The following is a 16,278-nucleotide window of genomic DNA, read 5'->3' as shown; positions in this document are numbered from 1 at the left end:
GATTCCTTACTCAGTATCTCAGCAGTGCAGATTTATAGACATGTATGGCTTGATCGGGTTCCCGAGGTCTTCCTTTCTCAGGGTGGGCCAAGAGCCTCTAGAGATTAGGAATAGCCCTGTTATGCAGGTTTGTGTGCATTTATCTCCCTATAAGGTAGCTGAAAAAATGTTGTCACATTTCATTCTGGGTTGTTGGAGGTGGCAGGATAGTGGTGAATATGTTACTGCTTGGTGAAATAGCTGCAGACGTTTCCAGGTATCCAAAACTGAGGCTTAAAGTTAATGGTGAGATGAGGGGTGCTCCTTCTAGAGACCACAGGAACGCAGCAGCCAGGCATCACCTCCCAGCAAGGCTTCATCCCCCTTGTTACACTTCTGGTACCCCTTCCTTACGCTGATGAAAGAAGGACGTTGAATTTGTAATAATTCTAAGAATATTTTCAGAGCCAGTGGTCAAAATAAGAAATTGTGCCCCTGGAGTGACACATCCCATCCCATGCTGCACAGTCCAGCAGCTCGGTGGAGGGAGGTGGCAGCCCCCACGTCACTGCTAATCTGGCCATGTACTGAGCTAGGTCCCCAAAGCAAGCAACCGTGGGCTGTTTCCTCCTTGCAGGCTTTGTCTCTGTACTTCCAGCTGATTTTTCACTGTGCAATTTCCCTGCAATGCACTAACTAGCAACAGAGGGAAGCAACAATCCAGTGAATGGTGGAGGAGACTCGAGAAGGCATGCGGAGAGGCAGCTCCCACGTGGAAACAAGCAAATCGCGTAAGCAGCATTAGCTCCACGCACCGAACCCCCTAGTTTGCATGTTTCAGTCTTTCTTCCTCTAAAAGCCTGCAATAAATCAGGTGAATGGCCTGCCTGCAGACAGCCCCCAGCTCTGCATGTGCCCGAGGCCACAGCCCCCTCGGTCCTGTGTCGCAGCCGTCACCGCACGTCACTCCAAGCAGCCTTGCTGCCCCGTCACATCCGTGTTGCTCTGAGACAGAAGGGATGGAGGACCCCTGCTGCACCGTTCCCTAGATGAAGAGGTCTTCAGTTTAATGAGCAGATGTGGGTCTCTGGGGGTGTCAGTGTGGAAATCCTCCCGGTGGTTTCACTAGAGAGCTCTTCTGTGCAGAAGTCAAAGTGTTATCTCGAGCCTTTCCTCAAACGTTGGTGCTGGGAAGAGGTGTCAGGGCGATGTCGGGGAGCTGGCGCTGTTACGGCAGAGGCTGCGGATCCTCCAAGCTGCTGTGGGAGACTGGAAGTGACAGAGGCTGAAGCTGCTGGGGCTGTTTCCTAGCTGCTGCCGGTGTGTTTAGCCTCGGGGTAGTCACCTCCCAGTGCTATTTGCATAGTTTACAGGCACTGGGAGGTAATTACATCCAAGTGATCTAGTAATGCTGCTCTAGCAAGGCAGAATTAGTCCCCACAGCTCTTCCTAGCTCACCTCCATTTAACCTGTGCCAAGGGCCTCTGCGGCTTCCAGTAGGACATGATTTCCTTCTGCTGGACCTCACCGCAGTCACTTCCCTGCTTCCCATCCAGCTCGACTGCAAATGCCTCCACAGCACCTCATTTTAGAGCAAATTACACCATGAAAGTTGCTGCCAGCTTTGGGGGATGCTGTTTGCAGTCTTCTGCAACTCCTTATCGTCCTAGAGGCCAGGACTTAGACTGTCACTGTCGCTACAGGGAAACCTTCCCAGAACGTGCAGTAGTCACTGCATGAGGGAAGCTGACAGCCAGGATGCTCTCTGTACCATGGAGTGTAAGTGTTTGGGTGTGAGAGGACGCTGGCCTGGCTTTGCAAACACCGATTGTGCTTTGAAAGAGAAAGGGAACTTCCAAAACGCCCTTAAAATATTCAGATTTTTTTTCTGTTGAAAGCGAGTGCAGCCACGTGGTTAGAGCTGGTGTCACCCATCATGACCACACAGCACGGGGCGGTGCAGAGGTGCTTTCTCTGCTGAAAGAAAAGGCCTGGCTCGTTCTTGACATTGCCGACACCTTGGGCCATGGAAAGCAACATGGATACAGGGTAAGGCCCCCAGCAGAAGCCCCGCGGCAGCTCTAAGCTTTTCTCAGAACTGCTGCTTCCATCCTTTTGTTTCTCTCCATTTACTCGTGGGATGAGGAGGGGTGGGTGGACACGAGACTTTCACGAGCTGGCTCTTCTGCGAGCAGACGTGTGGGGAGCGAGCTCTCTGCTGCTGTGCCGAGCCCTCCTGGAAGAGCACCTGCAGGCGCTGTGTGACTCAGGTGAGTCACAGATGTGGCAAAAAAACAGCGTGGGGGTCAACTTTCAGGGGACACCACCCTGCTTTCGTTTTAACGCCTGATACAGCGCCTGTTGCTCCCGAAGCCGCCCAGCCTCCAGCTGACTCAGAGAGCCCACGGAAAGGGCCCCGAGGCCGGCCCCGCAGCTGGGCTCACCCAAACATCGCCCGCTCGGAAAGCGGCTGCTCTCTGCGGCCGGCAGCCTGAGATCGGAGAGCAGGAAGCCTTCGGGCTTTCAGTATTACACGGCGGTACTGAGTTGAAACAAGATGGTAACCCTCGGTTGGGTAAAAGGAGTAGCCAGGGCTCGGCTGGGCCGTGTGTGTGTGTTAGGAGGGGCAGGGAAGCCGTCCCTGTGGTTCCTGGGGAGGAGGAGGATGGTCGCGCAGCCCGGCTGCGGGCAGAGGAAGGCAGCAGGCTGCTCAAGATGGCTGCAGCCCGGCCCTCTGCAACACGCTGCCTCTCCCGCGGGCTTGGCAGGGGGCACAGGCACCCAGGAAAGGCCCCGGCACGCTCAGAGAAAGAGGCCGGGATGCTGTGGGCCCTCGGGCTGTCTGTGGCTCCCGGCACATTGCAGCTGAGCCAGGCGTGCTCCGTCCATGCGGTCACAGCGGGTTTTGCCACGTATCATCACCCGTTTCTCCAAAGAGCAGGTCGTGCTGGCAAACAATGCGGCTTCCCTGGGGGTTACAGCGCCTGAAGCACCTCCTGTGCATTGCCTTTTCCATCTGAGCATGTCTGCAGGCTCTGGAGCAGCCACAGATCGCCCTTGCTCTTACAGAACCACGCTTTTGCAAAGCAGGACCAGACGGTGGCCACCCATGGGCACTCGTAGCCATACATATTTCTGGTGGGTTTCTTCTGTGGGTCCTGTTCACCATAAAAAAGCCTGGCCATAGGAGCAAGTAGGAGCACTGCTGAGCACTCGGCGCAGGTGTAGGTGCCCGTCCCATCGCGTGGCTGCTCTGCAGGTGGGACATCTCCCTCCCGATCTCACGGCCAGGGGCAGGAGGAGCAGACGGGATGAAGGATGGCTCGGTGGCTGTGCAGCACAGCAGCATTCAGAAAACTTTCACCGAGCTGGCTTTCCCACATATTTCCTGTATGAAGTTCTGGGTAAATGGTGCACTTCTCTCAGCAGTACTTCTGTACCTTTACAGGAGAGGCAACACTTCTGCCTTGGTTTGCTTGGAAAGCATAATATAACATTCAATAATATTTGCAAGCTGCTTAGAATTGGGAAAGTCATTCTGATGTCTGAACAAGTAAATTGAAGGGTGCTGTATTGTGTCTCCTGTGTGAGTTTACCGAGCTGTCTTTATGCCTTTACAGATTTCTGGGTATTTGCAACTAAATGTTCACGAGAAGAATATGTTAGTCTATTGGCAAATAACATTCCTGGGATAAAAATTGTACTGTGCCTAAAATGGACAAACCAGGCTCCAGGAGCTACACCATAACAGAGCACAGGCAGGCTTCTTCTGAAGTTGCCACTGGGTACTGGAGACGCCTGAGCTCCGGTGCTCGGTGCTCCTGCCTTCCTGCCTTGCCTTGCTCGGAGCAGGTGGAGATTCCGTACAGCAGCCTACGGGGGCCAGCCCTTGTCTTGAACTCCTGGCACTGCCTTGATTCAGGGACACAAAGGTCTGCCCCGCGTGCACCAGCTTTGCAGCAGAGGGTTTCCCCCCTCCTCTGCTGGCCACTGAGCAGCCGGGCAGGCAGGGCGCTCTCAGGGGAGCAGCACCAAGGGCGCCTTGGGCTCTGATTCTTACTGTAAGACTTTGTTTGCTACCTAACTTGAGGTTTCGGTTTTATTCAGAGGCCTCATACTTGAGAGTTTGGTATATCTGAGAAATCTAAGCCCTTTTCTGAATGAACCTGGTCCAAAGCGATTGCTAAGAATAGCTGTCAGAGTACCCCAGGGCTGGGGAGGCCGCGTGTGGCAGTGCTGAACGCTGCTGGAGCGCTCTGTAAGCATCTCAGATGGGAGCCCTGAGTCACAGGATCAGCGTTTCGCAGAAATGGGCTGACATCCAAGCACCCTGCCACTTTGGCCCTTTCCAAAATACCCACATCTGTGTAAGAATGCTGTCATCACCCGAAATACCACCCTTACGAGAAAGCTCCTGCAGCCAGAGGGCTGCTGCAAGGACACGGCCGTGGTGCTTCGCTGGCCTTTCTCTGTGCAAAACCAGAAGCCAACGCTGTGCTGACGGAAGGCACTGAGCGGCTGTGGGGGAATCCTGCTGCCCCCCTCGATCAGGTATGGCTCTCCAGCAATGCTAACCTTGTTGTTTTTCTTTGCCCCTAGAGTGATTTATCCTTTGTCAGACTCCCCCTCTGCAAAGATGTCTGAGTCGTCTCCAGCTGATGAAGGTACAACGTTTGAGCACCTCTGGAGCACACTGTAAGTGGTATTTGATCATTTGTGTTGAGGCAGCGGTGCCCCTTTGCTGTGCAATCTGTGTTAGCACATCTCATCAATACGGCCTGGAGGGAGACAAGTTTCTTTCACATGCTCCAGTTTTCACATATTCCTTTTCTGCATTCAGAATTTTGCTCCCAGGCTCCAGTCTCTCTGCTCAGACTATTTCATTTCCCAAACCCCTTTGCCTTGGTGATGCTAGACAGTCAGAGGCTGGGGAGTTTGCGTACACCGAATGCAGGGCCCCACAGAGGTTTTGGAAACTGTTTCTGAGAAGGGTTGTGCAACCAGCAGTATTTCCAACACGCAACATAAATCCAAAGGAACGAACGCAACAAAGGGTGTTCTTGTACATCAGAGGTCAGCATCTGGGCACGCTTTTTGCTCGAGGAAACGAAGGTGTTCGGGCAGCAGGGTCAGTAATGCCTCCACAGCAGCTGGGGAGAGGAGACTGACTCATCTCTGCTTAGAGAGGAGCAGCCCACGTCCGTTGTACTTTGCCTGATGGAAGCTCCTCTGGCCCCAGCAGCACAGCACCAGCCCCTGCCCATGCCCCTGTAGCACAGCGTGCTGGGGAGAGGGCATCTGCCAGCACTGACCAGCCTGGGCTGAGCACGGCCTGTTATTGTGATCTGTGACCCTTCGAAACGGTGCAGGCTGTGCTGGAGAGCTGGAAAGCTGACCGTCTGCCATCGCTTTCTCACAGGGAACCAGACAGCACCTACTTCGACCTCCCTCCGTCCAGCCATGCAGGCAGCAGCGAGGTCTCCAACCGCACGGAGGTGACAATGGACGTCTTCCAGCTGAGAGGCATCAACGACTCGGTGATGGTGAGTGTATGTCACATACAGGCTTGTCTTCCTGCTGGTGACTGGGTGCCTTTAGGGTAGAAAATGGGAACTTGGTGATTCATAAACCAAACAGAAACACTACAGGTGCAGCACTGATATTATTTGTTTAGTGTCTGATAAGGGATGTGCTACAGTTTTGCAGCCCTATGGTAAAATGCTCAGTAAAATAGTGGGTACGTATTCATAGATTTTTCTGGACTCTCCTCTGTTTGGAAAGGATTTGCATCTTAACAGCCTGGCAGGACAAGCAGACAACACTAGGCTGAGGTTATTGCAATCTTGCTTCTGCCAGCATGGCCATGATATTTCTGTCAGGTGGAGTTTCAGTGGCTGGTTGGCCAAGTTGGGGCAGTGCCAATGAAATACTCCTCAGGTGCAGCAGCAGCAGAAGCTGTCTGCTCATCCTCTAGGCCGTTCTCAACAGCAGCACCGACAGTCGCAGTTCTGGGGCTGGGAAGCAAGAAGGCAGCTCTCACAGCCGAGGTAAAGTGCATGGTCACAGTGACTGTAGGAAGCAGGCTCTGTGCTGGGCACTTGCATCTTCCTCCTGCTTGCTTAAACATGTAGCAGGGCTTCTGCGCTGTGACGACGGTGGAGCTTGAGTACCTCGACAGAAATAGAGTATAATTTGCTCAGGTATAAACATGCTGTGTAGTAAAAGTTGTTTGCAAGCTGCTCTGCAGCCAGGGCTTCTGGAGGGCCACGTCATTCCCTGCTGCGGTGGGGCCTTCTGAACGGACCTTCAGAGGGGAAGAGCACGGCAGGAAGGACTGTCTTCGGTAACAAAAAGTCTCTCCGATTTGCTGGTTAGGATGTGCTCTGTCAGGAACGGGCTCCTCAGGATTACTCGGTTTTAAAATTGCAGAGGCCATGCTTCTCTTTTCATTTCCTGAGTGCTGGAGGTGCACCAGGGATAAAACCCTTCACAGAGATCAGCTTGCCATCTCTTCTGAAAGCCGAGGGCTTGGTTCGCACAGTGTAACCACTGCCCATCTGGCATCAGGATCTCCCCCTGCCCAGCCAGGCATTAAAAATCCTCTACCAGACATCTCAAAGGCAGCGGGAGCCTCTGTAATGCTCCCAGAGCATGTGCTGCCGCATTCACGCTCCTCCCAAGCCCTGCGGCCTCCCGGGAGCATCCATCCCTTCCCCAGCATGAGGCAGCTCTGGCCGTTTCAGCATCTCCCTCCACAAAGCCCCCGTTTCCCTCCTCGCCAGCTTGCATCCCCTCCCCCAGCTCCCTTTTCCCTCGCTTTTAGCTTACTTTCCCTCTCTTGCGGGCCTTTGTCTGCAGCGGGGCAGGAGCCTGAGCCTGGCAGACGGCTCAGGTGGAGCCCCCTGTGCTAATAACCGTGGAGCTGCCCCGGCACTGATGTTTGGCCGCCCGGCTCCGCATCGCCGCCGTGACCGAGGCCACCCGCAGCAGACGCTCGCTGTGAGCGGGCTGCGGGCTCGCAGGGGCAACGAGCAGAGAGGCAGAGCCAGCTCCTGGCCCTCGCTCACAGTAATGAGCCAGCAGTAAATATTTGTATTGGCCCCATCGTGCAACCACTACATGCTGTAGTGCTGAGCCCGGAGCGAGCTCCTGCTAGCTGCTGTCACCGGGAAGTGTGGCAGGCTGACGTGGATAAAAATAAACGCACAGGTGAAGTGATGCAGCCAGCCTGCCGCGGAGGTGGGACCAGGGAAGGAGCAGCTGCTGAGTACCGGCGGTATCCGGAGGATGCCAGAGGCAAACACGTGGGGAGCAGTGGTGCTGCAGCTCCTGGCTCTGGGGCTGGTGCTCGGTGGCTGCCCGGAGGACACCCCCGTGCTCGGTGACTGGACTCCAGGCGGCTGGGGCGCTCCGTGTCAGCAACACATGGACGTTGGATCGCTCCACCGAACCTGTAAAACATCTCAGGGTCCTGCGGGAGGAACTGCTGTAATTAAATGTGAACAGCTCCTCAGCCACCCTTACTTTTTTCCCAGCTTCAGGACCGGCAGCTTGTGCAGTGCTTAAGGCTTTGCCTAGGTGCTGCTGCGAGCTGGCTGTGCACGGGTCTGTGCATGCACACCGGTGTAGACAGGGGGGTGATCCACACTGGCTCCATCGTTGACAATACAGCCCACCACTCTTTGAATTCCCCCTCTGCTGTAAGACGCAGACTTCCGCAGCGGGCTCTGGCTGAAGTGAGGACCATTCCAGCCCCTGCCTCGAGTCATAAGGAAACCTGACTCATCGCGGGGTTTGTGCTGTAGCCGGCGGTCCTGCTGCTTCTGATGTCGTGCCCTGCTTTCAGCCAGATGTTGGGTAAACATCTAACCTTGTGAGGCTTCTTCGGAACATCTCTCGGTGAAACAAATCAGTGAAATAGGACAGGATGGCAGGGAGGAGAAGAGCATTTATTGGCAGATGTAAGGCTTGCGGCGCTGGGGCACGGGTGGCTACCTGGCCTCCGGGTGTTTTTGTCAATGGGACCTCCAGGACGATTCGAGCCAGGAGAGCCCTGATGCGAGCTGTTGATGGGGTTTGTAATGCCACTGGGGTGCACCTGAAAGACACCCCCCAGGGCCCAGGCTGGGGTGGATGGAGGGACAGAAGGACAGAGTGATGGCCATGACTGGCACGTCCAGCTCCACGAGTACAAGCTGGAGTTATCCCAGCCACAGCCACCCCGGTCTGTGAAGAAAGGCTTCTCTGGGGATGGGGTTTGACTCCAGCGACGCTGCAAGCGGCTCTCCGGAATTAAGCCCAGCTGGGTTTAATTACGGAGCAGGACCCCCGCTCCCCTCGGTGGGGATGGTTGGTACAGCCTAGTCCATCGCTGGGCAAGCTGGGGCCTGCCCCGCGCTTTAATGAATAGTCATGAGGGACAGAAGGGGGTGGGCCCCGTTTTGTTGTTGGATGCAGCTAGTTGACAGAACTAAGGGAGATGAAAAAAGCAAAAAAGCCAACAGACCGCACACAGGTGGCCAGCGCAGCATCCCTGGCACTGCCTCCGCGGCCCCGCTCCCCATGGTCCGGCACCGCAGCTCCCCGGCCGCCTGCTCCATCGCCCCCCGACCCCATGACTCCTCTGGCGGGAAGGTTTCCACTGGTCTGTAACTCCCACGAAGACTAAAATGCTGTACATCAGCGACCCGATGCAGCATTATACCACGGTAGGTGCTTCTCTTTGCTAGCAGGTTTTGCCTTGTTGCTCCTTGCCTGGAGTCGTGCCCTGCCGCCGTGGCAGGAGCGTGCTGCGGCCGCGTGCCCTGGCTCTGCTCGCGGAGCCTTCGTGCTGCTGCTGCCCAGGATGTGCCGGGGACACGGGGCTCCGGAGGGGCCCACCTCTGGGACCCGGCACTCTCTGCACCGGAGGCAGTCGGCAGCATGAGGAGAATGAGCTGTGCCCACTTGGGATGGTTGCAGCTTCATCGGCTCGCTGCGCGTTTCTCTCGTGTTTTCCCGTGCTGTGCATTGCAGAGGGTGACTTAAACCTTTTGCGTAAATGGGCACGGGCTCCCTAACCCCTTGTATATGCAAACCGGGGTGTGCCTGCACTGGAGAAACCCGGCTGAAGGCGAAGGGCAGCTGTGAGCATCCCTAGGAGGAAACGCTGCCTGCAGAGCCCAGAGGTGCTTGGCACCTTGAGCCCTGCAGGCACTGCAGCTCCTGGCATGTGTCACATCCCCAGGCAGCTTTTCCTTTCATGGCTTGGAGGCTGGAAGGATAGAGCAGACGAAATAGCACCTGTGCTTGCGGGCAGCAGAGCTTCATCCCTGTCCTTAAGAGCTGAGGCTGCTTTCTTAGTCAAAAGGTTTTTGGATCTGCTGTCTGGTGTTCAAAAAACCTTAGATACAGATGCAGTTATAGACAGAAAGGTGCGCCGTTGCACTTCCCAACCAGGAATTATTTCATTTCTCCTTTTTGTCTTATGTGAATAGTAGAAGCATGTAAGTACTGGGTTCTTTGTAATGCTGCTGCTTGGGATGCCGTTACTGCAGCCATGTGGATATTTATATAGGTGTGTGTATGAACACACATACATATATTTGCATATATACACACACAAGCACTGCGTTGGATTTGTTGACATACATACACACAAACACCCATGCTTGGATTGGTCTGCTAAGAGAATGTTTCCAAAATGTACTCGGTCTTAAAAGACGAGTTAGTCATTTACTCACTTGGCTCTGCGTATCCCTGCCGGGTATCTGCGGGCTTCGCCTGCTGCTTTGTAACCAGAATGTACCATGAGCCAGATAGACTAGTGAGACTGCTTATAAAAACCCCACCAAACACGCAGAGAAATAGTAGTAATTGGGGTGAAAAAGGCTTAAGGGGATCTTCTAATCAGCAAAAGCGGGCTCTCCCACCTTTGTATAGCCCGAGCATCAGCTGGCTCAAAGGAACCCGATTCACTTAGTTCAGGAGATAAATTTTCTAGGAGAAAGCACTTTTTTATGTCATACATCTTCACTTTAACCAAAATTAACTAGAACACTGCAGTTGAGGACGATGGCCTAAGTCGGCCCCTTTCTCCAGCTGCCCTTCCCTCTGCACATTTCCAGCCACTCTTCCTGCCATTTCCAGGGGAGGCCTTAACTCTCTACACGGCAGCTCCAGAGTGCTAGCTCCCGAGCAGCAGGCATCGCCAGGAGGCAAAAAGCTTCCTGTTTATTTCCCATTTCGACAGGATATGAGTAACTGGGACGGCACCCGCTCCTGAGCTGCCTGGCGGTGCGAACCCAGCCTGCTTTTGTCTGGCTATGTCCATGCGTGTGCAGTGTCAGTGCTAAAAGTCGGCTTGTTTGCTCGTCGAGGGAAGTGCACTTTCTCCCTGTTCATTCCTAAAGAACCGCCCGTGGCTGGGTACAGGGCGTGTGCTCCGCGTGCTCCCTGCAGCCCTTCCATGTCCCGGTCACTGCAGGAGAACAAAACGGTTCAATCTCAATTTCCACGGGTTGTTCGGGCTGCGCTTTCGCAGTGCTCCCCTAAAAAATAACAATCCTTTTTCCTCTTGTGTTCCTCCTCCTGTGCGATGTGCCTCACACCTCCCAGCCCCGCCGAGTGTCACCGGTCACCAGGGCTGCGCCGTCCCTGGGGTCCTGCTGGCAGCCGGCTGCGGCGGGGCAGGCTCCCAGCTGGGTGCCAGCGGCTCTCCACGGGCACTTTTAATTCCCATTTTGCTGAAGTTTCTTGTAAATTTTTCTCCAGGTGAAGTCAGGGATCGTGGAAAGCCCGGATGGGCGTTGTTTATCGTTAGCAGGGCTATTTATAGAGCAGCGAGGAGGAATAGAGGGGTTTATGCACATGTTTTTAGGGGAGAAAATGGCTGTATTTGTAAAAGCAAGTCGGATCTTGTTCAGCATTCCTCCAGTTAGTCACAGACTCCAACGACCTTGCGAGAGATGCAGACAACAGGAGAACTTTCCTGGAGAAGGCTGATTGCGTTTAAGCCATTATACATCGTACGCATTTGGGTGAGGTTTGGCTCCCAAGTCAAAACACGTCTCTTGATTCCTAAGTTGTGAGCCTCGCAGCCCGGCAGCCTGCCGAGGGAAAAGGCAGATCACCGAGCCTGCTGCTCGTGGCCAGGGGAGGGCTGGCAAGCATCGCTGCCTTCTGGTGACTCCTGGCTTCCCAGGGCTGCCCTCGGTGGTGCTCAGCAGCCGGGGGGACAGCCCTTGAGCAATTCGGGGATTGCAGACTTGGCGGAAAAACATTCTACCTGCTTGGCGAAGCAGCCAACTTTGGGATTTTTTTCTCTCTTTTGAGTGTTAGTTTACCTGTCTACCACAGAAAAAGGAAAAAAAAAAAAAAAAAGGTCTGATTTTCAGATGAAAGGTTAAGGCCATTTTAGCCACACTAATTTTGAGAATGTCTTTTGCTGAGGCTACACCTGCAGATAAAAGAGCTGCCAGCTTTTTACTGGAAATATCTGATGATAATTGTTCAGAAGATGAATAAGAATAAAAAGTAAAAAGCCAGGTTTTGGCCCAGTGTGCATGGAACAAGAGCCAGTAGATGTGTAAATAGGTAAGTTTGCTCTGTGACCTTATTTGCAGTGTGCTGCATCACAGCTTATGCACTTTGTAGGTTTGAGGTTTTCCCCAAATTAAACTTGCATCAGTGAAAGCCACTAAAAGCAAACACCCCAGCTATGAAATGAATTACACAAACCACCATTCAGAGCTCCTTCTTCGTACTCATGGCAGGGAAATCCTTCCAGAAACGGTGCGCACACGCACATGCACGAGAAGTGAATGAATGCAGAAAGTATGCCTGGATAACAGGTCGGATTTTCAGCAATGCGATGGGAACGATCTGTTGGCAAAGAAGGCGGCTGCCCAGAGGTTTCAGGTACCGAGCAGCTCGGGCGGGCAGTGCCGCCACGCAGGGCTCTGCAGAGGCTGAGCTGCTCGCAGGGTCCAGCTGGAGGCATCCGGGGGCTAGCGCCGGGCGCCAGAGCCGTGCAGGCGATTCACAGCACCACGAAGCCCCGGCTGCTGGGGAGAGGGCATCTCCTTCCCGCTGCAGGAGCGAGGTCTTCGCTCGGGGCAGCCGGCATCCCGCATCCCAGACGGAGCCCAGCAGCTCCCAGTGGCTCCCAGCAGCTCCCAGTGGCTCCCAGCAGTGCTGCGGGACCCTCGGTCCCCTCCTGCCCTGCGTGAGGTCTGGCCCTGCTTTACGGGGCATGGTTTTGGCTGGTGTTCCTGCAGTGGAGGTGCGGCACTGAGCAGTCCTTTACTGGCAATGAGTAACCTTGATGGGTCTGGTGGGGTTCCGGAAACCTCTGAGAACCTGCTTAACTTTGGGGACAAAAAGAGCCTTTCTGTTGTCCTCGCCTAGCAGAATTCATAGTCTAATGGTCATCGTTCCCCCCGCTCGGTGCAATAGGACATTGCTCCTATCCTAGCAAAACCCCCAAAACGCGTGCCTGCTCCCTGCTAACAAAAAAGTTATCCGCAGCCAAACGTGCGAGAAATCCGGGGGTCTCGGCATCTGGCTGCCTCCGGTGAGGACGAGGCTGGTAGAAGGGGGCGACTTACACGCATTAGGTTCATCCTTGACACAAGTGGTGGCCTGTTTACAAACCACGCCGACCCAGAACAGCTCCCCTGGCTCCCCGCACGCTGGCCCTTTAAGGAGGCTGTAACAGGACACCCGAAGTCCTGAAGAAGTGCAGCTGAGGTTTCCATGTCTCTAAACTGGCTGGTGTTTTCTTTTTTTCCCTCCTCCCCTTTTCCCTTCCTCCAGTCCCAGTTTAATTTGCTCAACAACAGCATGGATCAGAGCATCGGCAGCAGAGCAGCCTCCACCAGCCCCTACAGCTCCGAGCACACCTCCAATGTCCCCACGCACTCGCCCTACTCGCAGCCCAGCTCTACCTTCGACGCCATGTCCCCAGCTCCCGTCATCCCCTCCAACACCGACTACCCGGGTCCCCACCACTTCGAGGTGACCTTCCAGCAATCCAGCACCGCCAAGTCGGCCACCTGGACAGTAAGTTGCATGCCTTCCTCGCCCCCCCGGAGAGATGCTTGCTGCTCCAGGTTGCGTTTTCGGGCAGCCTGCCGCAGACACGTGAGCGCGTGCCCGGGTGCTGTTTCGCGGCGGGATGCACAGGGCACGCTGGCTCGTGCGCAGCCTAAAATGCGGGGGGCTCTGCCTGCACAGGTGACCCTGAAAAGCAAAGCGTGCAGGAAACGTCAGGGCTTGCTTTTAAGCTGGTTTTCGTTTGTTTTCCCAAACGGATCGTTAAACGTGGTGATTGAATATAACCGCCGGTGCAGGAATTCCCTAAAGTGAGGATAAATGTCCATAAACATCACAAAGCTGGAAAAACGCACAGGGAGAAGTGCCTGACGCGTTCTCGTGGCAATTCCCGAAGCATTTCCCAGCAACTGCTGTCAGAGGCGAGGCAGGAGGTGAGCTGGACCTTTGCTGTGATCTGATGGGGCCATTCTTAGCTTTGTCTTAAGTTCTTGCTTTTCATGTATAGTCCCCGTTCATCCTGTATCAGAAGAGGAACTCGATCTCTAGAAGTCACAACAAAATAACAACGTAGATTTTTAACCACAAAGGGATGGCTGCACAGCATCATGCGCCTGCGATGTGGGCTCAGCACCTTGGTGCTTCGGAGCTGAAGCACAGCTTTGGGCCAAAAGTCCTCCCGCATGTCCGCAGCCAGGGAGGGGAGTCCTCTGCACCGATCAAGAATTAGCCTGAGCGTAGGACAGCTGTTTTTGTGGAAAAAAGGTCATGAAGTCTGGCTCCCGGTTTTGTGTAATGCTGTCTGTATTTTTAACAGCAGCACTTGCAGCTGTTACCAGAGGCATTTCTGCCGTGGAGGTTTCCCTGCCATGCGGCGAGCGCCTTTAGCCCTCCTCACTGCCACCTGAACGCCTGCAAGAGCTCCTCGTGGGCATGCCTGTGGCGGGCGTTCGTGCTCCTTAGGGAATGTTTCGGAGCAGAGAGGCTGAGATGAGGCAAGTGACACAAAGAGGGAGCGACCGGGCTTCCTCTGAGGCTGTCATTTGACGTTATGGTGAGACGGGCAGAACCCACCAGGGGCGATGCGTCAGCTCAAGGTGCGATAATGACTTTTATTTTTGGAAGCTGATGTGTTTAATTGCTAAGAAAGTCCTTTCCATAGAAAGTAGGAAGCGTCTTGGGATGCTTTTGTGCAGGGACGCGGCGAGCTCACTGCCCTGTGGGTGCTGGCACAGCGCTGGGACTTGTGCCCACGGAGCATGTGGATGGGATGGGATGGGACAGGATAGGGTGGGGTGGGATGGGACAGCCTGCAGCAGCCTCCTCAGCGCTGTGTCCGTCCCTCCTGTGAAACCAGGAGCTGACCTGGGCAAGAGGAGCCCCCTGTCGGGGTGCTGCCCGCCCCCGGTGCTGCAGGGACGGTGACACCGCTCCCTGCACTCAGCGTAGGTCCCCCCGGGCAGGGTGAGGAGTCCCTGCCTCCCCCCCAAGGGAGGGCAGAGCGGAGCAGCGCAGCACCGCGCTGACAGCTCGGCTCGCTGCAGCAGCCACGTCTCCAGCAAGCTGTCAGCGAACCGGCACTTGAATTCAGCCGAGGCTGCGGCTTCACTGCTGACTTGTGCTGACCCGTGGCTGGGACGAGCACCGTGATTAGATACAGCTTGCCCTCCTGGAAGTGGTTGGTCCATCACTTTTTTCAGTCTTTCCTTGCAAGCTGCTGCTAAAGGATGCATTTGTTAGGTCTGAAGGTCTTCGGGGTAGGAGGTGGCTCCATCCCACTCGTACCCGTGTTGGGGGATAGCTCCTGCCAGTTAAGTGTAAAGCTGCACAGGAAAAGAGGTGTTCAAAAGAGGTGTTCCCGTGCCTCAAAACCACAGAGGCATCCAGAGAGAGGAGCAGCCACGAGCCAGGACATCCTGCTGAACCACTCGGGGTGATGCCAGCCGTGATGGGTAAAGAACCAAAGGAGACAGTTGTGCTCCTTGGTGTGGGTTTGGAAAGCAGAATATCGGAATGGAAACCAAACACACACCGGTGCAGTGTGTCTCACCCCGCTGTCCTGATGTGGAGGGAAGAGACAGGGAAATGTCGTGTGCTTGCTTGCTACTGTCCCTGGCTGGACAGGCTTGGGAGGCAGCTGGGGGATGCAGCGGGCACGTCTGTGGGGCTGGGGCAGGCTGGGCACTGCAGGATACCCCTGGGCAGCGCTGTCAGCAGGATAGGTTGGTGCATGCCAAAATATGGAGGGTGCACCGATTGAAAATACACCGTGCTCACCTTTAACGTAGTAGTAAGACCCTTCCCTTATCCCAGACAAGGTGCATTGCAACTGCAGGAAGTAAACTGAAAAAGCCACAAAGGGCTTTTTGACTGGTTGTCCCCAAAACGGCAAAGGAGGGAGCAGCAAGAGGCTTCCCGAGCTGGTCCCACGCAGTTAGCAAGCCCGTGACAGCACCTCTCCCCCGCTGGAGCCATCCTCGGTGGTGATGCCGCGTCCTGCTGGTGGCTGCATCCCAGCCTGCGAGAGCCCCAGCGCTCCTGGGGCAGGCTGGGAGGAGAGGGTCTGGCAGGTCCTGGTTCAGCTGCTGAAGTCTGCGCTGGGCATCACCTGCACAGCGCTGACTCCTGTCCAAAGCCTTGTCACGAGCACAGAGCTCTGCAGACAAGAAGTGGTTGGGAACCAGGGTCTTTGACTCTTGCTGAACGTAGCCCAGCCTGTCTGAGCATCGCCCTGTGCTGCCTGCGATCCCGTAGCTGCTGTGTCCTGCTGGGAGCTGTGCTGATCAGGAAGGGCTTTTATTCTCAAGCCTTTGCATTAAGATCTCCTTTGGATGTTGGAACACCCAGTGCTACACTAACCTCGGGGAAGCCCTGGGACACGAGAGATCCTTGGCAAACACTCTGTGGGCAGCCGTACGTGCCCCGCAGAGGATGCGCCCCACCAGCCAGCGCCAGGAGCTGACATTTCTGAGCCCCAGCCTAGCTTTCACTGCACCACTGCTGAGCCTCACGGCGAGCAGGAGGGCCAGCAGTGCCTTGCACCCAGGACAGCGTGGGGGATGCTTGGTTTGAGACAGCGGCACCGCAGGACCTCTCAGGGACCGCAGACTGCCCGGCTCCCTGAGGGCGCTGCCTGCCCGAGGTCCTGCCGCGCTGACAGTCGGATTTGCTGCCACTCCTGTCCCAGCCGTGCCGCTGTATATTTGTGCTGGAAGAGAGGGCCGCTTCCTTCCTCCCTCTCAGCTCAAAATCTGCATTGAAACTGCC

The 16,278-nt window shown here is 55.2% G+C and overlaps 1 protein-coding gene across 4 annotated transcripts in view; it reads left to right on the top strand.

Annotated features, from left to right (window-relative positions):
- The window catches only part of TP73 (tumor protein p73), a 38,894-nt gene that overhangs the window by 2,186 nt on the left and 20,430 nt on the right, over window positions 1-16,278 (top strand). For 2 of the 4 annotated variants that reach the window (XM_083802583.1, XM_083802586.1), the window contains exons 1-4: window positions 1,877-2,028; window positions 4,579-4,674; window positions 5,399-5,522; window positions 12,775-13,020. In XM_083802583.1, coding sequence (XP_083658709.1) covers window positions 2,006-2,028; window positions 4,579-4,674; window positions 5,399-5,522; window positions 12,775-13,020 — 489 coding nt within the window. In that variant the 5' untranslated portion in view covers window positions 1,877-2,005. Of the gene's footprint in view, window positions 1-1,876; window positions 2,029-4,578; window positions 4,675-5,398; window positions 5,523-5,903; window positions 8,688-12,774; window positions 13,021-16,278 lie in introns of those variants that run through there. The other 2 variants (XM_083802584.1, XM_083802585.1) reach the window with 2 other exon arrangements.

This window comes from Anser anser (genome assembly GCF_964211835.1).
Source record: "Anser anser genome assembly, chromosome: 17".
Classification (NCBI taxonomy): domain Eukaryota; kingdom Metazoa; phylum Chordata; class Aves; order Anseriformes; family Anatidae; genus Anser; species Anser anser.
This window is presented reverse-complemented; position numbering and strand designations above follow the sequence as displayed.